This window comes from Pseudoliparis swirei, unplaced genomic scaffold (assembly GCF_029220125.1).
Source record: "Pseudoliparis swirei isolate HS2019 ecotype Mariana Trench unplaced genomic scaffold, NWPU_hadal_v1 hadal_28, whole genome shotgun sequence".
NCBI classification, from domain to species: domain Eukaryota; kingdom Metazoa; phylum Chordata; class Actinopteri; order Perciformes; family Liparidae; genus Pseudoliparis; species Pseudoliparis swirei.
This window is the reverse complement of record NW_026613264.1, coordinates 602595-626103: the sequence shown is the minus strand read 5'-3', so window position 1 is coordinate 626103 and position 23509 is coordinate 602595. Positions and strand designations below refer to the sequence as shown.

Below are 23509 nucleotides of genomic sequence, written 5' to 3'. Positions count from 1 at the left end.
GTGACTTTAACTGAGACGAATCGGGTCTTTGGTGGGAACTATTTTCAGAAATTGTCTGACGGTCAATATTTATGTCTGCAGGACGGAAAACAAGAAATGCAATTCAAGAAATAACTGTAGCGAAGCACTGCAGCACGACTCCGTACCTGTCCTTTCCTTTCCTTCACACTGTTTCCTTCACATTGTTTCCTTCACACTGTTTCCTTCACACTGTTTCCTTCACATTGTTTCCTTCACACTGTTTCCTTCACACTGTTTCCTTCACATTGTTTCCTTCACATTGTTTCCTTCACACTGTTTCCTTCACACTGTTTCCTTCACATTGTTTCCTTCACACTGTTTCCTTCACATTGTTTCCTTCACATTGTTTCCTCACATTGTTTCTTCACATGTTTCTTCACATGTTTCTTCACATGTTTCATTCACACTGTTTCCTTCAACTGGAGAGACCTGAGATTTGTTAGAGCAGCCTGCTAATAAGGTTGCAGTAATCCAGTCTCGAAATGTGAGCAACATTGAACCAATTTTTCTGCATCTTTTTGTGACAAGATGTGCTTGATTTTTGAAATAATACGTAGATGACAGTATGCAGTCACTTGAGATTTCGCTTTACGTGGGGAGTTAAAGGACAAGTCGATCAAAAGGAAATAGCCGATTCCTAACTTTACAGTGGTGTTGGATGCCAGGGCAATGGCAATGCCTACAGAATCCACATCACAGATAATTGATCTCTGAGGTGCTCAGGAGCCGATTAAAATTACTTCGGTTTTGTGTCGTTTAACATCGTAAAAGAAGTTGCAGGTCATCCATGTTTTTATGTCTTTAAGACATGCTTGAATTTTACAAGTTGGTTGCTCTCCTCTGGTTTGCTCGATAAATATGGTTGAGTGTCATCTGCATAACAATGAAAGTTTATAGGTGTTTCCTGATAATATTGCCCAAAGGAAGCATGTATAAGGTAAATAAAATTGGTCCAAGCACAGAACCTTGTGGAACTCCGTGATTAACGTTGGTGGTTATCGGCGTCATCGTTTACAAATACAAACTGAGATCGATCTGATAAATAGGTTTAAACCAAATTAGTGCCGTGCCTGAAATGCCAATCGACTGCTCCAGTCTCTGTAACAGGATGTCATGGTCAATGGTGTCGAATGCAGCACTAAGGTCCTAACAAGACCAGCACAGAGAGTAGTCCTTTATCTGCTGCCATTAGAGGTCATTTGTAATTTTCACCAGTGCCGTCTCGGTGCTGTGGTGTTTTCTAAATCCTGATTGAAATTTCTCAAATAAACTATTATGATGTAGAAATCGCACAACTGATTTGCGACCACTTTCTCAAGGATCTTGGAGAGGAAGGGAGGTTAGAGATCGGTCTGTAGTTAGCCAACACCTCTGGATCCAAGTGGGCTTCTTCAGGAGAGGTTTAATAACAGCCACCTTGAAGGTGTGGTACGTGGCCTGTTAGCAGAGACACATTGATAATATCTAATAGAGGCCCAATTAAAGGCAACGTCTTTAAGCAGCCTCGTCGGGATGGGGTCCAAGAGACAGGTAGGCGTGTTCGAAGTAGAAACCGTTGAAAATAATTGGTCACGGTTGATAGGAGAAAATCCTCAAATATACACCAGGGCATACAGCGGTTTCCAAGGCCATTCCCTTGAGGACAGATTGGCACTGGTTATGGGCAGAGATTATTAATCTTGTCCTAATAGTTAAAATCTTTTCATTAAAGAAGTTCATAAAGTCATTACCACTAAGGTTTATAGGAATACTCGGCTCCACAGAGCTGTGACTCTCTGTCAGCCTGGCTACAGTGCTGAAGAGAAACCTGGGGTTGTTTTATTTTCTATTATTAATGAGTAATAGGCTGCTCTGGCATTACGGAGGCCTTCTTATATGTTTAAGACTATCTCGCCAAACTAAGCGGGAGTTCTTCCCGAAGAGATTAGTTGAGCGCCATATGCGTTCAAGCTTTAAATGACGTTTGCTTCAGTTTGCGGGTCTGAGGGTTATACCAGGGAGCAAACCTCCTCTTCCTCACTGTCTTCTTCTTCAGAGGGGCTTCTTCTTTGTGACTTTAACTGAGACGAATCGGGTCTTTGGTGGGAACTATTTTCAGGAATTGTCTGACGGTCAATATTTATGTCTGCAGGACGGAAAGGGCGAAAAACAAAATACAATTTCAAGAAATAACTGTATGGCGAAAACACTGCAGCACGACTCCATTACCTGTACCTATCCTTTCCTTCACACACTGTTCCTTCACATTGTTTCCCTTCACACTGTTTCCTTCACATTGTTTCCTTCACATTGTTTCCTTCACACTGTTTCCTTCACACTGTTTCCTTCACACTGTTTCCTTCACATTGTTTCTTTCACATTGTTTCCTTCACATTGTTTCTTTCACACTGTTTCATTCACACTGTTTCCTTCACATTGTTTCTTTCACATTGTTTCCTTCACATTGTTTCCTTCATGCTGTTTCCTTCACATTGTTTCCTTCACACTGTTTCTTTCACACTGTTTCCTTCACATTGTTTCCTTCACACTGTTTCCTTCACATTGTTTCCTTCACATTGTTTCTTTCACACTGTTTCTTTCACACTGTTTCCTTCACATTGTTTCCTTCACACTGTTTCCTTCACACTGTTTCCTTCACTGTTTCCTTCACATTGTTTCCTTCACATTGTTTCCTTCACATTGTTTCATCACATTGTTTCATTCACACTGTTTCCTTCACATTGTTTCCTTCACACTGTTTCCTTCACACTGTTTCCTTCACATTGTTTCCTTCACACTGTTTCCTTCACATTGTTTCCTTCACATTGTTTCTTTCACATTGTTTCCTTCACATTGTTTCTTTCACACTGTTTCATTCACACTGTTTCCTTCACATTGTTTCTTTCATTGTTTCCTTCACATTGTTTCCTTCACATTGTTTCCTTCACATTGTTTCTTTCACACTGTTTCTTTCACACTGTTTCCTTCACATTGTTTCCTTCACACTGTTTCCTTCACACTGTTTCCTTCACATTGTTTCCTTCACATTGTTTCCTTCACATTGTTTCTTTCACATTGTTTCCTTCACATTGTTTCTTTCACACTGTTTCATTCACACTGTTTCCTTCACATTGTTTCTTTCACATTGTTTCCTTCACATTGTTTCCTTCACGCTGTTTCCTTCACATTGTTTCTTTCACACTGTTTCTTTCACACTGTTTCCTTCACATTGTTTCCTTCACACTGTTTCCTTCACATTGTTTCCTTCACATTGTTTCTTTCACACTGTTTCTTTCACACTGTTTCCTTCACACTGTTTCCTTCACATTGTTTCCTTCACGCTGTTTCCTTCACATTGTTTCCTTCACACTGTTTCCTTCACACTGTTTCTTTCACACTGTTTCCTTCACACTGTTTCCTTCACATTGTTTCCTTCACGCTGTTTCCTTCACATTGTTTCCTTCACACTGTTTCCTTCACACTGTTTCCTTCACACTGTTTCCTGGCTTGTTCTGGCTTGCATCAGTCTCATGGAGCACATCAACAACCACACATATTTAGTACTTTATATATAGAATGTTCTGGTTAGGACATCATTTCTGCCGATCTATTATTCATTGGTCACTCCCTCTGCGATGCCACCTGTCTATTGTTTTTAAAGAATAATCTAACACACTGAAATTCTAATCCTCAAATCTCATATTCTCTCCTTCTATTCTTCGCTCCTTCGCTTCAGTCTGCGGAAACGATTTCAGCCTTGAAGAACAGCGGCCGCACATGAACGTAGCTCTGTGTCGTCGTCATGGTTTCAGAGAATATGAAGTCCACTTAAGTGTGTTTTTGTGTGTGTGTGTCTTCCTGTGCAGGTTATTGCTGAAGATGCAAGCCTCAACTGTCTCACCTGTGACCAACACAACCACCACAAAGACCAACGAACAAATACTCATCCAGAGTAAGTGTGTGTGTGTGTGTGTGTGTGTGTGTTGTTTATTTCTCTTATTTCAGTGGATATTGATAAAACACACCCTTGTGGATGAGGTGTTTTTTGTGTTCACCATCATGTTTTAGAATGTCCCCCATGGCAGTGATTACAAAAGCTAAACACAGATGAGACTCGCCGTATTAACACCGACCTCTTGCATCATGCGGTCTCATCTAGATGGTTTGTACAGGAGTGGCACCTGTGCATGTGACGGGACATATCTAGCATGTTCTGTTTGTCTGTGAGTGATGCTGTTGCCAAGCTACGACAAACGACTTCTGGAGACGACGCAGAAGGAGTCGCACGGCATGAAACGATTCCAGAAGAGACACAATGACTTGAAAAGCAGCCGTTCATCATGTCCACTGCTCATTTCTTTGCTGTGTCCCAGGTTCGGGGGCGATGATCGTCGTCATTGTCTTAGGGATCATCGTCGTTCTCGCCATTCTGCTGATAATCCTGAAGACGTACAACAGGTAGGGCCCCATTCCTGTTTGACGGGAACGTTACCGCATCATGAATGTCGCGAGCAGTAAACCAAGCGATGCTATTTTTAGCGACTTCAGGAAGGACTCGGCGCTTGCTTCATCAGACGATGAAAACAAATATGCAAATAAACATATTTCTATCGTTCTCAAAGGACTCATTCAACCGGTGTCGATCCTTTTTCCGGATGTTCCCTCATTGAATTGTAATCTAAATAATTTGGCCTGAAGAGGTCAAACGATCCAGTATCACACGTGTTTTACCATATTTCCCTCTTTAGCAGACAGTATACAATGGAAATAATAATTACAGTATTTGAGTCACGTTACTTGCCACATTCCTCTGCTGCATAACGATAGATTTGAGAGATAAAGGAAACAAAGGGAGGCCACACACAGATCTTTGATCCCAAAACAGTTTAATCAAAAGCTCCACAACTTCCAGTAGTAAACCAAGAATGAGGCTGGTGCAGCAGGCCTTGCCGAGAGAGAGAGAGAGAGAGAGAGAGAGGGAGAGAGAGAGAGACAGAGAGAGAGAGAGAGGAGAGAGAGGGAGAGGGAGAGAGAGAGAGAGAGAGAGAGAGAGAGAGAGAGAGAGAGGGAGAGAGAGAGAGAGAGAGAGGAGACAGAGAGAGAGAGAGAGGGAGGGAGAGGGAGACATACAGAGAGAGAGAGAGAGAGAGAGAGGGAGGGAGAGCGAGAGAGACATACAGAGAGGGAGAGCGAGAGAGACAGAGAGAGAGAGAGAGAGAGGGAGACATACAGAGAGAGAGAGGGAGAGAGAGAGAGAGAGAGAGAGACATACAGAGAGAGAGAGGGAGAGAGAGAGAGCGAGAGAGACAGACAGAGAGAGAGGGAGAGGGAGAGAGAGAGAGAGGGAGGGAGGGAGAGGGAGACATACAGAGAGAGAGAGGGAGAGAGAGAGACAGACAGACAGACAGACAGGGAGAGAGAGAGACATACAGAGAGGGAGAGGGAGAGAGAGACAGACAGACAGACAGAGAGAGGGAGAGAGAGAGAGGGAGGGAGAGAGAGAGAGTCCCACTGCTGTCTTTAATGCCTTCTTGGACCCTCTAATCAGATGGGCTCCAATCAGCAGGATGGACAGGTGTCATAGATGTCATGTGACCAGAAGGAATCATTACACACTAATTAAAACACAGGAACAACACAATGAAGATGACAGAGTGGATGAAGAGTTGGTAGTCGGCATATTCCACCATCCAGACCTCCACCATCCATCAGGTGGAGGTAGAGAGGAGGAGTGGGCGGAGTCTCAGCAGGGCCGTGGCGTCGTTGGCGTGCGCATCACGTGCCACTTTGCTGAACCACAGCTCCCGACATGTGAGTGAAGCAACATGCTGCTTTGTGTTTGCTGCCAGGCGGACGCACGTCTCCAGAGTGCTGGGCGCCAGCCGCGGCTCCAGGCCTCAGCCGAAGTCGTCGCTCACCACGGTCAACAGCGGCGTTCCGCTGAACCTCATGGGACCCGACTCGGCGTCGGGCGGCGCCTTCGGTTCAAACCCCGCCTCGGAGAACGACTCGCAGCTGCCCAGCGCGTCGCTGCCCAGCGCGGAGGGCAACCCCATCGAGCAGCTGAGCACCATCAGCGAATCCCCCGCGATGACCCCGAGCGACGCTCCGTCAATAGGAAACACATAGCGACACGACGGGCACCGAGGGACCCGTCACCACGCGCGCACCGCGCCGCCGCCGGGCACCAAGACGACACGGAGACGCGGTGCGGTGTGCAAAGAAATAGAAGTCATGAACACGACGGTGCCTTAAACAGACGTGACGTCGCCCGACGGGAAACTGAGCATTTCTTTTGAAGAATTTCTTTTTGGCTGAAGTCACTGTTCAGAGTGGAGGCGCCACTCGCGTCTCACTGCGAATACAACGAGGAACGTGTGTCGTGAAGACTGTAATGACTACATTGCTCTGAAGCAGGCAGGTGCACAGACATGTTGGGGGGGCAGGTGCTCAAACCCCAAGAAAAGGGCATCCATGACCAAAAATACATTCTGCCAGAGTTGAAGCATCGGCAGCGTGACACCAGTGATGCGGTCCTGGACCGGCGTCTCCTCTTGGCTGGATTACACGGCTACCTTACATTTTCCTTATGAATAAATATGAATTATTACATGGCAGCGACACTACAAGCGTTCTGATTGGCTAATGGGTAGTCATGTAAAACAATAATTAAAAAGCCTCGTCAGATATCAAAACACATTTGGAGGGAATTGACGACAGAGAAAGTAATTGTTATTCTTAAATACTGATGAATGAAGAAAACATTTGTCTCCAGAAAAAGGGGCGGTTTTCACATCCAGGGCAAAAGGGGAGGAGCTTGAGCCCCACTAGGGGTCTACCTGTGCACGTGCCTGCTCTTAAGTGTGTACATTTCTGTATTAAAGATGATCACATGTGTAAATGTAGGATTAATATAAACTTGAGAGAAGACAAAGACGGTATGAAAGACACTGTCTGTGTGTCTAATGGATACCCGTATGTGTGAGAAACACGTGTTGATCTGGCATACATTATTCCTAACTAAATCTGCTTAAACTTGCATCGCACTGTCTTTGTCTTCTGTTCACACATTCTCTCGGATTAGTTTTCGTTAAAGAAATCTATAAATTGTCTGAGTTTTTTACTATGTATAACAAAAAGTCCACCGAGATATTTTAAGACATCTGGCTGTCAGTCTAACACGGTGATGTAAATCCTTTTTAAGTTTGACGCCAAAGGGTTTTGCACTTTATTTTCATTGCTCTCTGTATTTCTATTGTGTGTGGTTCTTTAAATGAAATTAGATTAAAAAATCAAATATGATATTTCTAATTGTGAATGACCCGTTTGTTAAAATGAAGTGTGATATGGACAGAGGACAACACGATATGAAAAATATCATGTGAAACCCGTGGTAGTTGATTTTCGTTGAACGGCTGGTCACAGATGAGGTTGAAGTCGAAAATCAATTTAGTAAAGTTCTTTATTGGACATGAATCATGGGAGGAAAAGCACCGTTTGCTGGACTGCAGAATTTCCTCAACTCTTTGAAGAAACCACAAGTTCTTTAAACCCTAACCCGCGCACAGAAGTGGGGGTGACACATCTTCATGTCCATTTATGGATGTTAACCACCTTGAATTTAGGTTTGGACCTAGAGGTCAGTTCAGGGCGAGATGATGAGCACAGACATACGAAACATAAGTCCATAAATGGCGATGGTCAGAACATAGGCATTGCTCTCTAAATAAAAAGGAGTTGACCCCACTGGTCAACCAGCTACACTTGTTCTACTAGAATGTGTCCAGTCACACAGAGTTCATTTAGGAATATCAGCATGTGATATTCTACAACAAAGCTGGAAATATATACTAATACATTGTGTTGAGACCTCTCATACACTGCTACAATATCACACACACTGTTATCAAACTTAACATGTATACAGGATACACAATATCCCCACAAACCCCAAAGAGAAAGAAAAGAGGATTGGGGTGAATGTTGCATGTTATGGTGTTGTTGATTGTTGTTAGTTATTGCGCCCTCAGTTGGTACCTTTTGGTACTACATCGTAAAAAATATAAACATTAAAGCGGCATTCAAGATCACAAGGAACGTTGCAAACACTGTGCTGTTAACGAATGAGTCATCGCATCACATCGCTCACTGTATTTAATTATTTTTTTCAACTCAGAGATTATAACTCTGTAAATAAATGGTTCCGGGTAAGTAAATACATTAATAATATTAAAACTATGTATTGGTCTGGCCATTTCCGTAATGTTCACTTAAAGCTGGTTTGCAGGAGTCTTGAATGCGTCTCGACAGTAAATGTTGGCATTGCGATGGTGACCATAGGTGAGTGGCCGACGAGCCGATTTACTTTCTAAACTCATGACATTCGTCGAGTATTTTTATATTTTTTTTGTTGGCGGACACATAAGTACTCCTCATTATCCGTTCCTCTTCAGTTTAGTTAGCATGACTAAGCCAAACGTAGCTTAGTCCTTCGAGCTAAAGCTAAGGAAGTAAGCTAGACTGTACACATGAAGTCGTCTTTGAACACCGGTGTTACGGATTAAGAAGCGACCGTGTTAACTGGCGACTTTGAACCAACGCGCCCGTTGGTGTCGTGTGTACAGACAGCCGTTGAAAACTATAAAGAGAACACGTAGCTGCCCTTGTGATTGCCGCATTGTTTAATTTGTATAGTATGTATTATTATGTATATGAGAGGGGTTGACACTTCATGACAAAATTAAACCGAGCGACATTCCCGAGGACAGCTCGACAGGAAGTCGCCAGTTAAAAGGGTCGCCTGTTAAACCGTAACACCTGATGAAGAAGCGACCGCGTTAACTGGCGACTTTAAACCAACGCGGCCGTTGGTGTCGTGTGTACAGACAGCCGTTTAAAAATATGAAGAGAACACGTAGCTGCCCTTGTGAATGCCGGATTGTTTAATGTGTTAGTATATAATATTATGTATATGAGCGGGGTTTAAACCGTAACAGGTGTTACGGTTTAACAGGCGACCCTTTTAACTGGCGACTTCCTGTCGAGCTGTCCTCGGGAATGTCGCTTGGTTTATTTTTGTAATGAAGTGTCAACCCCGCTAATATACATAATATTATATACGATACAAATATATTATATATATATGTAAAAAAATATATATTATATTAATAATAATATATATATATACTATACAAAAAACCAACTGGTTCAAAGTCGCCAGTTAACACGGTCGCCTGTTAATCCGTAACACCTGGAGCGACGGGGTGACTGTGCGGCTGTTCCGTCTCCAGCGGAGCTGCTGGGTCTCCTGCTGGTGTCGCTGCTGTGGGGCTGCACCAACCCCTTCCTCAAGAGGGCCGCGGAGGGCATCGAACATGTCCGACACAACAACAGGGTCTCGCAGCTCCTGGCTGAGGTCAAGTTCCTCTTCCTAAACCTCAAGGTAAATCCTGAGCGCGTGTTTGCAGTTCGGACTTTCCTCTCCAGTTGTCGTTTCACTGAACTGCGTTCTTCTCCACAGTACCTGGTCCCGTTTCTCCTGAACCAGACTGGCTCGTTGGTCTACTACTATACACTTTCCACCACAGGTGGGACACGCGCTTCACAACCATGTGATGGTGCATTTTGTGTATTTAATTTTTATTCAGTCAATCAAATCAAATACAATATTATTCTATATAATATACTAAACAGAAAGACTGGAAAGGTATAGGTAGAAGCAAAACATGCTTATATATTCCTATCCTAAATTAATATCAAATAAATCAGAAAATTAATATAAAATAAAGAAAAAATAACAGAAAATTAAAAAAGAAAAACAATATATATATATATATATGGTCGCGTCTGGGTTACACACAAGTAATAGTTCAAGTTGTTTATCATGAAGAGCACAGGTGTGGCGCAGAGCACTTACTGAGGAGTTCAATTGAGTGCCAGTAAATGTTTACACATTTGTCTTTCCTGCTATGACATGGCAAAAAAAATTAAAACAATTTACAATTATCAAGAGCCCAAATTAAATTGCTTTTTCTTAGTCCAACCAACCACATAAAAACCAACAATAATATGTGTACTATACTTTAAAGATAAGGAAAAGCATCAAATCCTCACATTTGTGGATCCGGCACAAATCAATATTTTTCACTCAACTCAAAGGAATAATTGATCCTCAAATTAGTCCTGTTGATCAATTGTTTCAGCTCTAAACTGACCCCACACCATATCGTGAGAAATGAGCGTGCTTGTGGGAACAGGTACAGCCTTAATTATAAAGAAGCAATAATTCTACATTTTCTTGGATACAATTAGACAAAGAATACGTATCCATGAACAAACGTGGGTCTCACTGGCACTAATAGTTCTGGAACATATTGAAACTCTTTGGGTCATTTTTCATTTGCATCATATTGTCGGACACGCCGGGTTTGCGTATTCATCTGCTCGCCGAATATCATCTCCAGTTTTCGCTACTTCTCTTCTGCAGAGCTATCGCTCGCCGTCCCTGTGGCCAACGCTCTCACCTTCCTCTGCACGCTGTTCACCGGAAAGTTACTGGGGGAGGAGTTCGGAGGGAAACGTAAGTGACTCAGAGATATATCACTTCACTTCACTGGCACGCCAGGACATCACTGAGGTTTTGATTTCCTCCTCTACTTAAACATACTGTTCCCCCCCCCCCTGCTTCTCTGCAGAGGCTGTCGCAGGAATGTTCCTCACCACGGCCGGCATCGCCCTCTGCGTTATGAGCTCCGTTGACGGCAGCCACACCGAGAAGCAGAATATCACCGCGGCCGCACACTCATTGCGATGAGGAGTAAAACAAAGCCTCCCTGACCTTCAGGAGGACAGATGGCCAGAGCAGAGTTGGATCGGGACCAACGGCCCTTTAGATTCACACAGCGACTTCTTAGAGGAACGGCCGGTGAGAGAATGGAGCCTGAATGAAGTCGGCGTGAGCTTCAGAAGATCTGTCCACAAACCCTGACGTGGGTTCGTGTCGGGTTCACCTCGAGGCCAGACCACATTTATGGGGCTTTGCGAAGAAGTTTGTGGTTGTTAACGTTTACTTTTACGCCCTCAGGCAAATGCTCTGGAGGCCACATACAAATAAGGAGGACACATTGCTTTTCTTTGCCCTGCATACGGAGAGTATTACTGAGATGGATATACCACTGTTATTTAGTTCTTGTGTCCAAAAAAGTTGCACAGATTTCAGAAATAACTGAAATAGTAACTTGTTTATGTTGTTTTATATTGTACACACAGTTTGTTGCTATCTGTTGTCTTCAATGTCTTTAAAAACAATATTTATCCTGCTATTTGGAAACTTGTAACTTCCGTGTCCGTACAGTGAGACTGTCCGTGTAACCGGAGTCAGACGCCATGTCTGCACGTCCACGTGGCCAATCAAGCCGATTCTGATCATGTTTGTTTTATTGTCAAACACTGGACAGACGGCCTCTTTATTGCCGCGTCTATTCAGCTGGTGATTTGGCTAATATGTTAATAAATTGTTGGCAAAACACGATGACCTCCATCACTGATTTATGTGAGTACATTTATGCTTAAAATGTCGCAAAAATATTGATTCTTATGTACATATCTTGTATATTGAAATAACTGCATAATTGAACATCTACACAATATTATCGACATGATCCCGTGTTGTGGGGGCTGATGTCAGAAAAGTACAACTGACTATTGACAGTGAGTCCATTAGTGGGGCAGAGAGTAGAATAATCGGTCAAATTATGATTTGATCTTCATAAAACTGTTTATTTCCCCGTTTTGAATGATCTTTGTCTCTATTCTTATGTTTCTAAGTAATCTGGAGCTAAACATGCTCATTTATTAGACTTGTGACCAAAATGTATAATTTTTTGATTTAAAGAAAAGAAAATTGAATTCAGATGTGAAGGTGAAGAAAGTTCTTTTTTTTTAATCAATATTTTTCAGATTTTGGTCACAAGTCAACAATTTAAATCGGGCAAATACAAACAGTTTTATCATAATTTGCACGATTCTTGTTAAAAAATGCTGTTTTCTGCCCCACGACATCTTTTCTAGTTTCCGTTCTTTTGTCTGAACCTATTCACATTTTTTAAATTGTACTTTTCTGAAAAATAAAAAGTATGACCAATTGAATCAAACATTCATTCATCTGCTGTTTATGATGATGCAACCTCTTTGACACATGTTATGTGCTTGTTATTCATCAGTCGTCCTGATGATGGTTCTGGAAGCTCTCCTGTTAAAATAAATTAAGACGCTGTAAAAAACAAACACAAAAAAAGCAATCAAACACACATTTCATTGAGCTCGGTTGTGGGCTTGCCTCGTCTTCTCCAGTCTGTGGCTGAGAGGCTGATGAAGAAGGCCTCGACTTTAACGACGTCTGCTTCGGCTCCGGCTCCTTTGTGAAATGAGACGCACATTGAATTGTGACTCGTTTGTGTGTCTGTGTACTTCTGAATGTATCCTCTGCATTGCACCCCTCCTTCGTCACTAAGGAGCAGTGAAGCGCCCGGGGAGCAACTGGGGGTTCAGTGCCTTGCTCATGGACACTTCGACTCGCAACTAATGGGGAGAGCGGGGATCGACCCGACGACCTTGGGGTTGCAGGTCGACCCCCTGACCCCACTGAGCTGCAGCCGCCCCTCTAAAAGGCCCCATGTGTGTGTATTGGTACCAGACATCCAGCAGCAGACTCCTCGGTCCTCTGTGTCGCAGCCTCCTGCTCAGATGACGGAGGCTGGGAAACAAAATCTCATTCTGAACCCGTTCATACAGAAAAGCTTTTTATTTTAGGAAACACGTAAACACTCACATGTACCTGTTTTCCATTGCGATCGCTCCCACCGGGCAGCGCGTTCTCCATCACTTGTGAACGTCTCTGGAGAGGAACACAGAAGGATTTGTGTGTTTCACATGCAGAATACAGAATCACACGTGTCACGCTATTTTAATTGTCGATCGCGTTGACTAATTTGGCGAGGGCACCATAAGGCACGGGTACATCAAATCATTTGTTCAATTTATACCCAAAAATGAGTTTCCACTTTTGAGAGTGAATTAACATTCGCTGGAGATCCTGGCAAACTCAGCACTGTACTTTATTTCCCCCCTGTATATTTAGTATTTAGTATTAATATTTAGTTTTTAGTTTTGTGTTTTATATTTATTTTCATTGATGTTCTGATGTGCACCGCTGCTGTGATTTTTGAAATTTCCCCACTGGGACAAATAAAGGAATATATCATATATCACATCATCTCATATCATATATCATCTCATATATCATATCACATTATATCATAACATGAATGTGAATTCCTCCACGAGGATAAAAAGCTGATAAAGACCGTGTGTGATTTACCTGCTGTGTGTTCCGGCCGTCTGGTTCCTCCTCCACTGTTTCTGCCGCTCTCTTGAGACAAACATGAGAGCCGGGTTTATAACCTCTGAACAGACTTTCAGTAATTTATTGAACCTCCTTCAGTAATATATGTGGCATTCATTTCTGGCCGTGAGGCCTGAAGCCGACCTGGTCGACGGGGAGCTCCGTCCTCGTGTTTTCGTCCTCCTGCACCTCCTCGGCCCCTCGCGCCTCCTCTCTCCTCCTGCGGCCTGCTCTTCTGAACGCGCTGGGCTGCACTGCAATGGACGGGAAAACACAAAACAAGCTCCCGATGTCACGATTCACACAAAGTGCGTCGCACGCTCGCTGTGAGCGCGAAGAAGAAGTTGGACATCAAATCAGAAGTACGACGTCGGGGATTTCGAACCGGATCCGTTGCCGGGTGGGGGTCTCGGCTGTCCCCCCTTGTTGGTGCGGATCTTGACCGGCCTGGCGAAGAACGCAGAGATCTCATCTGCTCCTCCTCCTCCTCCTCCTCCTCCTCTCTTGCTCCTCTGCTGTGCGCCTGATGGAGCTGCAGCTTCGTCTCCCGTCGACTTCACCCTCCGACCGTCTGACTGAAATTCACGGGATGCAACAGAATAAATGTAACGTTGTGTATAAGGCCCGAAATACTCTGGTGGTCTCTATGGGGGGGGGGGGGGGTCCTACCTCTGGGGAGTTGAGGAGGGCCGAGTCGCTGAACTGGTCTTCCGGACCGCTCCGTGCGTCCCTGTTCTGAGAAGCACACCAGACATCCGAGCTGCACATGAACTGTTGGCTGCAGGTCGTCAACGAGACTATTTTAAGACACGAAGGTGAGTCCATTGTGTTATTATATACACTAAAGGTACCTCGTTTCTCACAAACAGCCTTCTCTTTCCTGGGTTATATCTACAAAATAAGGAGAAGCACTTTTATTCTGGCGTTCAGAGAAGCCGGCGGCGACGCACATAAACATGTCTTTGCTCTCAAAGGGCCTTGGAGACAACAACAATACCTCTCTGTGGCTTTGGAAAGCAACAGCTCCACATATGGAAGTTTCTTGAACCTCTCGGTTCCCACGGCAACGTAGCAGCGGCCCGTCTCCAGTTCCAGAGCCGAGGACACCGTCGCTCCTTCCAAAGAGCACAACCTGCCGAAGCCCAGGAGTGAGGGGGGTGTCCTCTGACCTGTGTTCCACAGGGCGTGTCACTGACCTGCGCACGGCTCCAGTTCGTAAGCTGACCTTCTCTGTGACCAGACTCAGGATCTTCTCCAGGTCCGGCTGCAGGCTCCGGGGAATGATGAACCGGAACGGTGGACAGAGGAGATCTCCATTCCGGAAAACGCTGAAACAGGATGGGTGTTTTTGTTACATTTCTTAAATGATACGCTGAAACAGATCCTCCTCTCGGTCGTCGTCACGACTACAAAACTATTCCGACAAAATCTACAATCCTTGTTTTGAGGAGAAATGCCCTCTAAAGTTTAGGCAAAGCTACGGGACTTTAGGGTATCTTTTTATTAGGGATATTATTGCTAAATATCCCTGAAAAAAAAACTTTGAACTTTGGCACGAAAAATTATTGCGATTCATCCTGAGAGGAAGATGAAGAAAAGATGTCCGACTGACCGACTGACATAGCATCCCTACAGGCAGCTAGTGCTTAAAAACAAGGGAGAATTGTACTAAAACACAGTCGTTATTTGTGTGTGTTTTCATCGTATGTCCAACTCACTGTAAAATGCAAGGTAGAGGTACAAACTTCCTCCATTTGGCTGAAACGTTTGGCCTCTGGGGGACTCTGGCCTGCAGAAGACATTCACAAAATCACATTTGTGCTCCTGCAAAACGTGACAATGTCGGCAAATTGGAAAAATCAGTTTTTACATCATTCATGTCCTGCACATCCATCACAGAGAAAAAACGATTCAGACAGACGTCACTCCGAGAGCTCTTCAATGGCACATTCCCATCGGATGTAAAGGCTCCCGCCAAAGCCCATGTCATCTGAAGCCAAGGACTCCGACACTAGATCTGGACTAAATCAATCAGCTGGGAGCCAACCGGACATTTATAATCCTCCCTTGTTACCTTCGCATTGAAAATGTGGATGGTCATGTTTTGATCGCCGCGTATTTATTTGTATGCGTGTTATTCGCCTAACTCAAAAAGTATTAAACCGAATCGCATGGAATTTGGTGGGATGATTGGTTATTATCCGGGGACCATTTGATTAGATTTTGGGATCGATCGAGTCAAAGGTCAAGGTCATAAAAAGGTCAACATCTTCTTGAATCGCATGAAATTTGGTGGAATGATTGGTTATTATCCGGGGACCATTTGATTAGATGTTGGGATCAATTGGGTCAAAGGTCATGGTCAAGGTCATGAAAAGGTCAAAATCTTCTTTTTACCATAGCACGGTAACTTTTTTTCCAATTGGCAACTAATGCCAACATGTTCATAATTCAATGCCCGATCTTGTGAGATGCGAAGGTATTTTAACGCCTCGACTGAGTCCCCGAGCAGAGCAGGAGGGTGGGGCCTTGGGCCTGCCCAGACAGGCACGTCGACACGGCGTGGAGGCGTGAACTCTTTGTTCCACCAGGAGGATCCGACTCCCTCACACACTCCATGCATCGCTGCACAGCAACACGACACGGGTAGAGACTTTCAGAACCAAAGAACCAAGACGGCAGGCAAACCGAGGCACACACCAGTACTCTCCGCCCCGAAGACTGATCTCCTCAGACCGAGGGCGCGCTCTGCGTCAGGAGACAAAGCCAGCACTTGTCAGCATGTCAACACGTGTGTGTGTACTTGTTTGAAATCGACTCTGTGTGGATGTTCAGAGAGCTTCGGCCTGCACGATACCACCGTCGTCGTCATCGTAAACAAGCAAAAGAGAAAAGACTTCGGATTCATTCAGACAGTTTTCTCGGTGGATGTGATGATAAACTCTGAAACTCTAGAAATTCCTGATTTGTGAGAATATCCAGCTGTAATTACTGAATCTAATGTCACACGAGACCCTTAAAGGGGCGCCCCGCGATGCCAGAGATATCGATGAGACGGTCAGCACTGGGGGGGGGGGGGTCCTCATCTCGCTCGTGCTCACGTTTAGAGGCCATGAGAGCTCGTCTCGATAATGGGAAGTCATGCACATATTTCCATATTTGGTTTGACAGAAGTTAGATCGATCTGGTTTGAGTGCAGTGCAGCCGAGTGGTGCATTGCTCCTGGTTAGTCAGTGATGGGCTGAGCTGTTGGCCTTCAAAAGAAAAGCACATGACAAAATAAAAACCTACCTGGGTTTCTTCACGGGCCGCAGGGTGCTTTCTCATATTGGTGTTCAAGTAACTAAACATCAACACAACAAATACCATTAAAATACACACACACACATATATATACACATATATATACATTTACACACATATATATACATATACAAATATATATACATATATACATTTACACATATATATATATACATTTACATATATATACATGTATATATACATATATATATACATACATATATACATTTACACATATATATATACATTTACATATATATACATACATATACAAAAATATACATATACATGTATATATTATATACATACATATGTACAAAAATATACATATACATGTATATATACATACATATATATACAGACATATATATACATGTATATATACATACATATACAGGACTGTCTCAGAAAATTAGAATATTGTGATGAAGTTCTTTATTTTCTGTAATGCAATTAAAAAAACAAAAACGTCATGCATTCTGGATTCATTACAAATCAACTGAAATATTGCAAGCCTTTTATTCTGATTTATTGCTGATTATGGTTTACAGCTTAAGAAAACTCAAATATCCTATCTCTAAATATTAGAATATCATGAAAAAGTATACTAGTAGGGTATTAAACAAATCACTTGAATTGTCTAATTAACTCGAAACACCTGCAAGGGTTTCCTGAGCCTTGACAAACACTCAGCTGTTATAAATCTTTTTTTACTTGGTCTGAGGAAATATTAAAATTTTATGAGATAGGATTTTAGAGTTTTCTTAAGCTGTAAGCCATAATCAGCAATATTAAAAGAATAAAAGGCTTGCAATATTTCAGTTGATTTGTAATGAATCCAGAATGCATGACATTTTTGTTTTTTTAATTGCATTACAGAAAATAAAGAACTTCATCACAATATTCTAATTTTCTGAGACAGTCCTGTATAGACATATATATACATGTATGTATACATATATATACATTTACACATATATATAAATACATTTACATATATACATATGTACAAAAATATACATATACATGTATATATACATATATATATACAGACATATATATACATGTATATATACATACATATATATAGACATATATATACATGTATGTATACATATATACATTTACACATATATATATATATACCAGGCATGAAAACGGGTCAGGGGTGAAAAAGGTGAGGATAGGCGCGCGGGGGGGCGGGGTTGCTGCTGGTGGTGAGTTCCACGAACATCGATGTTGGACGTTGTATGATAATCTATAGGCCCTCCATTCTGACACCAAGTCAGTGATCGGGCCCTATAATACTATAATAATAGTAATATTGTGTATAATATGGTCATTCATGAACCAACTTCCTTTTTTTGTTGTTGGGGTGAACAAGTCTTCAAGTCTTGTGAGCCATGAGTCTGTTCCTGAGTCTGTTCTGCCTCTACCTGGTTGTCACAATCTTCTATACCATACCTGCCATAGATATCATGATACAATACCATAAAAACAGTATACCATAAATACGATACTGGTATATTTATCTATAATAGTAATAAATAAAATATCTGTATGGTTCACTTTTTACCAACTTTTTCAACACTTAACAAATGGCAGTAATATTAGTATTAATACAGCAAGATATGAATGAAACTACATGGAGCCATCATAGCATTGATTATACACTATGAGGCCGTTAGTCTCTGACCAGATGATACAGAGTTCATCAGGAAGAGCAGCTGTAGAGTTACACAACTTTACAGACTGAACTTAAACATTTCACTTCAGGCATCTTTTTTTTATTTTATTTTTAAAGCCGAAAATTCCGCCACTTAACGCCCCTCTCTGTTAGCGCTGCGCAGTGTGCGCAGACAGCTCGACACGGAGCAGCGCGTGCGCTCTGATCGCTCTTTTAATGAAGTATTGAGACTAAAAATATGCTAAATCACATCGCTCTGAACGTACGGGTACTTTGTTAGCATCGCTCCACCGTGCAGCGCGACAGCAGCAGAAGTAGCGTCTAACATTCAAGCTAACCTAAACCACCAAACGCTGAAGACATCTTGACGCTGATTGGCCGAGACGCGACACGTCCCATCAAAGATGTTCTATTGCGAAGAGCAACACTTCACATTTTCTCCGTGTCCCACTCCAATCTCATAAACGCCGGCCGGCCAATTGACCCCCCCCCCTACCCCAAAACAAAAACTCTTCGGTTCTACACGATTCACGTAAGTCACCTATTTTAGTTTCAAAACGGCGAATTTCGCCGAAAGGTGAGGGATTCTCATGCCTGATATACATATATAAATATACATACATATATATATATACATATATTAAATATACATACATATATATACATAGATATGTTATACATATAAATACATACATATATACATCTATATATATACATAAATATATATACATCTATATATATCTCTCTTCAAACCTCTTTTCCAAATACCAAAAAGTATTAATTCAAAAAGTATTTCCTCTCCTCCTAAAGACAACGATGAGAGGAACCGTACGTTCCAAGTGTTCCTAAAATCCTCCCAGGCAGGAGTTCTTGAACTCACTCCAGCTTCTTGAACCTCTCAAAGCCAGCGGCGACGTACTGGGCCCCCGTCTGCAGGTCCCGGAGCTCTGGGACCCGGTGGCCCCGTCTGGGCGTGAACAGGGTCCTGACGGCGAGCGGCGCCCCGATGCCGTGGGTCACTTCGGTCAGGAAGGCCTCCATGGTGGCCACCTGCCTCTGGTTGACCACGAACCGGCGCCCGCTGTCGAAGGGGTCTCCGTTCCTGAACACCACCACGCTCTTCACCGGAGGCAGGGGCGCCGCGGCGCCGGCGGCCATCGAGGGGCCGGCTGCTCCTGGCACAACACACAGTTTTTAAAAGTCCACACATTCCACCATTCACATACAGACACGTCCACTCACTGAGCATTTACCAAGCGTCTTCACACACCGGACACATTCACACACCGCATTCTTCAGGTCACACATTAACACACGAGCCAGAGACTCACGAGCCCGGAGGACGACGAGGGAACGGTCCAACTGAAGGTGAAAAGGTCAAAACCAGCCCCCCCCCCCGTGTTGTTGTGGTCCGTCTGGACTCCGGCTCACCTGGTTCTGCTCTTTCTGCGCCCCAAAACACAACACACAGTCACTCATTCACATTCACACATTCACACTCACACGACTCGGCTGACGGCGGAGAGTCTTTCCTGGTTGCCATGGCAGCGTGGCCAGCAGTGACCGGCTTTGTGGGCCAAACCATTGGCAGCAAGCACAACAAAAGAGACCGACAGGAGGAGGAGAGGTGGGCGGGTCGCTGTGTTGTCAGCTGAACCAATAAGATAAACTCTTTCCCCCGTTGTCTGTGTTTCCTCCCAAAAAAGATTATTGAAAAAAACATCATGCATATTAGCATTTCCCAGCAAGTGCAGGAACCAGCAGGTGATAAATCCATGACTGACATTTCTAAAAAGTGACCCGTTAAGAACATTGAAATAAGACAAAGACTTCTTTCTTTTTTTAAAGTGCAATTTTAGAAGCAGGACACCACGATGTTGTGTTTCCTCTTTAGAAGCCTCCTCCTGCTCTTTCAAGACAATAATGCCAGAAGACAACAAAGAAAACTCATTCATTGTTATGGAAATGTGATCTTCTGAGTCACAAGCAGCCCCTGGATGATCTGTCCTCCTACACAGCAAACAGGAAGTACCTTTTACCCCCAGACCAGCAAAGCCACTGCAGAAAGAAAGACTTTTACTGAGAAAAATACGATTTATTCATTTGTTAAATTAGAAAATATTATTTACAACGTACAGCTTTTGTCAAACACATGATTAATACCACTGAAAGCAATGTATTCACAGAGTGTTTATGGATCAGATGTAAGTCATTCGACAGCAACCAGGCCTTCAGGAGACGCTCAGCCTGTCCTTCAGTGACAAGTACTGGACAAGAGAAGATGGAAGGGAAAACATTCATTACAAGTTTGATATTTAATATTGTTGAAATAAACAGGCAAGTCGATGGCATTCTGTACATCTGTGCTGCTTTACAGTCTCCAGGTTAAGTCAAGTCGTTACTCGTGCTGCTGAGAAGACAATGGTTATTCTCCAACTTCTTTTTGAGGTCACTAAACAACAAGAATACAGAAAGTAACATTTCCTCAACATAGTCGAACTACATAAGTACCATAATAAGAGCTATTTAAGTGCCACTGAAGTGCTAATCTGGATTAAAACACAGATTTGCACTTCAGTGGCACTTAAATAGCTCTTATTATGGTTCTTTTGTAGTTTGACTATGTTGAGGAAATGTTACTTTCTGTAGTCTTGTTGTTCTTAGTTTGTTCTCTAGGTTGATGAACTTATTGTAAGTCGCTTTGGATAAAAGCTTCTGCTAAATGACATGTCATGTCATGTAAAGTAATGTAATGTAAATGAATTCTGTCTTTAAGCGGAGGTAAAGCCACTGCTGAATAAACGCATGGAACTCACCACTTCCTCCATCCTACCTGTTTCCTGCTGCCGATGGCCTGTTGCAGCCAGACCAGCTCCATGGTCAGGGCGTTTCTATGGAGACGCAGGGCCTCCGGGGCACAGGGCCCCTCCGGAGCCACGCTGGACGGCCCGGCCGCTGAAGGAAGGATGGAAGATTCAAAAAGGACTGATAAGACATCGACTCTGCAGGAGAGAATCTGTTGACCATCTCATATCATTTGAGGCACAAACGTTTAATTTCCTTTATCCTGTCCACAGATTTTGTATTTGTGTTTCTCTTTTGGGTTATCCTTAATTAACCCTCCTGTTACCTTCACATTTACTCACATCTTTTTACCCTTGGGGTCAATTTGACCCCAGTAATTAAAACCTCCAGAACATTATTTAAATGAATATTATTTCCCAAGTTTAAGTGTGAGATTCTTTATGTTTGTTTGTTGACTAAATAAATAAAAAAGTTGATATTTCTTATATGTTTTACAAATTGACCCCAAAGAACACCGATGCGTACAAGTTGTGTTCAGGACATTGAAAACATATCATCATGTGAATTTTATGTTTGCAGTTGTCCCCAATAAATTAGGAAAAGTCATAAAATATGAAGCAACATTAATGATGTCCATCATTTCTTTAGAGACGTTAAACATTGAATGGGGTCAAATTGACCCCAAAGGTTATAGGAGGGTTAAGTTAAACCCTCCAAATGTGGTAAGACTTAAACAAATGTATGCAATGACATTGCTTACCTTTACAGGTCATTTAAAAGGTTTTGAAGCAGATCCCCATTTTAAATAACCCACTGTCAGTTTTTTAAATCTATTTTAAGCAAACCAGAGCCGATGTATTCCATCACCAACTGAATTAGTTTTTGAGATGGATATTGTCTGCAGTGTTTCCACAACTAGACTTGAATCATCGATCATTTAATTAGATTTATTCGATGGAAATTTGATTTCTTCAACACATTTTGGCGACTAGTAATTTAAGTCATTTATTTAGAAAAAATGCCTACACCCTTCTTGTGACTAGCTTTCCCAATTATACTTCCCACTAATATATATAAATTGTAAATTGCATATATATATTTATACATATTTTTTTTTAAAACATTTAAAGCATTTCATTGATTGTGTTTAAGGAATGTTCTCATAGTAACTACGTGTTTGTTGAAGTCCCACTTAAGATGCAACCTTGTACTTCTGTTATAAATGAAGTAAACTGTCTGTATTGGCACAAGATAAAAGGGAACTATACTACTGTTACGTGGACAACTCTCACCTTTGTGAGAGTGACCGTAGTTCACGTCCAGCTCCAAACTGCTCCAGGTGGTGGAGGAGGAGTCTCCATCTTTCTCCACCTCTGCGCTTCCTTTCTGGACACCGTGCTGCGAGAGGGAGGCCCGTCCTTTGGTTTGTGAATCATCTCTCTCTGCTTCCATCTTCTCTGGGAGGACACACTGGTCTCCTGTCTCCTCTGACAATGGTGCTGCTGATGGTGCTGATGATGGTGGTGGTGCTGATGATGATGATGGTGCTGATGGTGCTGATGATGATGCTGCTGATGGTGCTGATGGTGCTGATCTCTGGGGACTGGCACAAACAACTCGTCGTGCATTTGAAGGTTTGCAGGCAGAGCTGCCGGGACGTAGAAGTGGGCCGTCCTGAAGATGCACGAGCACAAACAATGAGAGAGGCACCGAGACGAGGATTCACCCCCAATACAGTTTCTACACCACCTACAGTGTCTGTGAAGCGGGGAACCGGGACCGCCGTCTCCCGCCACTCCAAATGGGTCAAGCCTCCATCGATCTCTTTCACGATATCCTCGAAGTCTCCTCGGGCACGACGGACTTCATTTCTCACCAAGTATCCCCGAGCAGATGCCTACCGAGGAGAGGAGAGTTAGAGTAACGAGCACGTGTCCCTGCTAGCCCGACTAGCCTCATTTTGGTGACGTCAATGCTAATAACAACAGCAAGTGTAGCCGTTAGTTAGCAAACAAAGCTAAACAGCCCGAACGAGCAAAAACAAACACGTAAACAACTGACTTGAATAACTTCAGGCATAAAGAAGAAACGCGGTGTATTCCAGCTTGAAAGTAGGCTTACTAGATACATCATTGTTACCTGAAAACAGGTGAGTATATTCTCCCGTTTGCTTCTCTCCATTGCTATGGTAACGTGACAGCGGCGCTCGCGGAGGAGCGGGAGATGAACTCAAACGTTTGATTTGCTTCCGGTGTCACACACACAAAATAAAAGCCTCATTGTTAAATGTCCCAACGATTTAGCTCTCAGCT

At 43.0% G+C, this 23509-nt stretch overlaps 4 protein-coding genes across 8 annotated transcripts; 2 read left to right on the top strand and 2 right to left on the bottom strand.

Moving 5' to 3' along the window:
* The first annotated feature begins 3461 nt into the window (after positions 1-3461).
* On the top strand, positions 3462-6261 carry ncmap (non-compact myelin associated protein). Its single transcript, XM_056410859.1, has 3 exons — positions 3462-3952; positions 4374-4458; positions 5850-6261. The coding sequence occupies exons 1-3, from the start codon at positions 3778-3780 to the stop codon at positions 6127-6129; spliced, it is 540 nt and encodes a 179-aa protein (XP_056266834.1). The 5' UTR covers positions 3462-3777; the 3' UTR covers positions 6130-6261.
* A 1900-nt stretch (positions 6262-8161) lies between these two features.
* On the top strand, positions 8162-11527 carry tmem234 (transmembrane protein 234). 2 transcript variants are annotated; one of them, XM_056410886.1, is made up of 6 exons: positions 8172-8207; positions 8288-8340; positions 9291-9442; positions 9521-9587; positions 10487-10579; positions 10695-11527. In XM_056410886.1, exons 2-6 carry the CDS (start codon positions 8328-8330, stop codon positions 10811-10813), a joined length of 444 nt encoding a protein of 147 aa, XP_056266861.1. In that variant the 5' UTR covers positions 8172-8207; positions 8288-8327; the 3' UTR covers positions 10814-11527. The 2 variants fall into 2 exon arrangements, with proteins under 2 accessions (XP_056266860.1, XP_056266861.1); XM_056410885.1 differs by having other exon boundaries at positions 8162-8340.
* A 620-nt stretch (positions 11528-12147) lies between these two features.
* On the bottom strand, positions 12148-20394 carry dcdc2b (doublecortin domain containing 2B). 4 transcript variants are annotated; one of them, XM_056410882.1, is made up of 14 exons: positions 19273-20394; positions 16694-16745; positions 15121-15191; positions 14599-14730; positions 14400-14534; positions 14254-14293; positions 14072-14137; positions 13788-13977; positions 13547-13656; positions 13379-13429; positions 12830-12895; positions 12692-12754; positions 12338-12415; positions 12148-12250 (listed from the first exon to the last, which is right to left on the bottom strand). In XM_056410882.1, the coding sequence occupies exons 1-14, from the start codon at positions 19548-19550 to the stop codon at positions 12218-12220; spliced, it is 1365 nt and encodes a 454-aa protein (XP_056266857.1). In that variant the 5' UTR covers positions 19551-20394; the 3' UTR covers positions 12148-12217. The 4 variants fall into 4 exon arrangements, with proteins under 4 accessions (XP_056266857.1, XP_056266855.1, XP_056266856.1 ...); XM_056410880.1 differs by having other exon boundaries at positions 12148-12415; XM_056410881.1 differs by having other exon boundaries at positions 12148-12415; positions 12836-12895.
* A 72-nt stretch (positions 20395-20466) lies between these two features.
* iqcc (IQ motif containing C) lies at positions 20467-23401 on the bottom strand. The gene is made up of 5 exons (XM_056410884.1): positions 23337-23401; positions 22951-23094; positions 22490-22871; positions 21226-21347; positions 20467-20659 (listed from the first exon to the last, which is right to left on the bottom strand). The coding sequence occupies exons 1-5, from the start codon at positions 23376-23378 to the stop codon at positions 20624-20626; spliced, it is 726 nt and encodes a 241-aa protein (XP_056266859.1). The 5' UTR covers positions 23379-23401; the 3' UTR covers positions 20467-20623.
* Between the last annotated feature and the right edge of the window lie 108 nt (positions 23402-23509).

Excerpts from the sequence above, each read along its gene's own strand:
- ncmap (XM_056410859.1), top strand. The coding sequence starts at position 3,778 with ATGAACGTAGCTCTGTGTCGTCGTCATGGTTTCAGAGAATATGAAGTC. Across the intron at positions 3,953-4,373 it reads CGAACAAATACTCATCCAGA|GTTCGGGGGCGATGATCGTC; the intron begins GTAAGTGTGTGT and ends GCTGTGTCCCAG. Across the intron at positions 4,459-5,849 it reads ATCCTGAAGACGTACAACAG|GCGGACGCACGTCTCCAGAG; the intron begins GTAGGGCCCCAT and ends GTTTGCTGCCAG.
- tmem234 (XM_056410885.1), top strand. The coding sequence starts at position 8,238 with ATGTATTGGTCTGGCCATTTCCGTAATGTTCACTTAAAGCTGGTTTGC. Across the intron at positions 8,341-9,290 it reads CATTGCGATGGTGACCATAG|CGGAGCTGCTGGGTCTCCTG; the intron begins GTGAGTGGCCGA and ends TTCCGTCTCCAG. Across the intron at positions 9,443-9,520 it reads TCCTCTTCCTAAACCTCAAG|TACCTGGTCCCGTTTCTCCT; the intron begins GTAAATCCTGAG and ends TCTTCTCCACAG.
- dcdc2b (XM_056410880.1), bottom strand. The coding sequence starts at position 19,550 with ATGGCCGCCGGCGCCGCGGCGCCCCTGCCTCCGGTGAAGAGCGTGGTG. Across the intron at positions 14,294-14,399 it reads CTTTCCAAAGCCACAGAGAG|ATATAACCCAGGAAAGAGAA; the intron begins GTATTGTTGTTG and ends CTTATTTTGTAG. Across the intron at positions 12,755-12,829 it reads GCAATGGAAAACAGGTACAT|CCTCCGTCATCTGAGCAGGA; the intron begins GTGAGTGTTTAC and ends TTTGTTTCCCAG.
- iqcc (XM_056410884.1), bottom strand. The coding sequence starts at position 23,378 with ATGGAGAGAAGCAAACGGGAGAATATACTCACCTGTTTTCAG. Across the intron at positions 23,095-23,336 it reads ATATACTCACCTGTTTTCAG|GCATCTGCTCGGGGATACTT; the intron begins GTAACAATGATG and ends TCTCCTCGGTAG. Across the intron at positions 21,348-22,489 it reads CTACGGTCACTCTCACAAAG|CGGCCGGGCCGTCCAGCGTG; the intron begins GTGAGAGTTGTC and ends TCCTTCCTTCAG.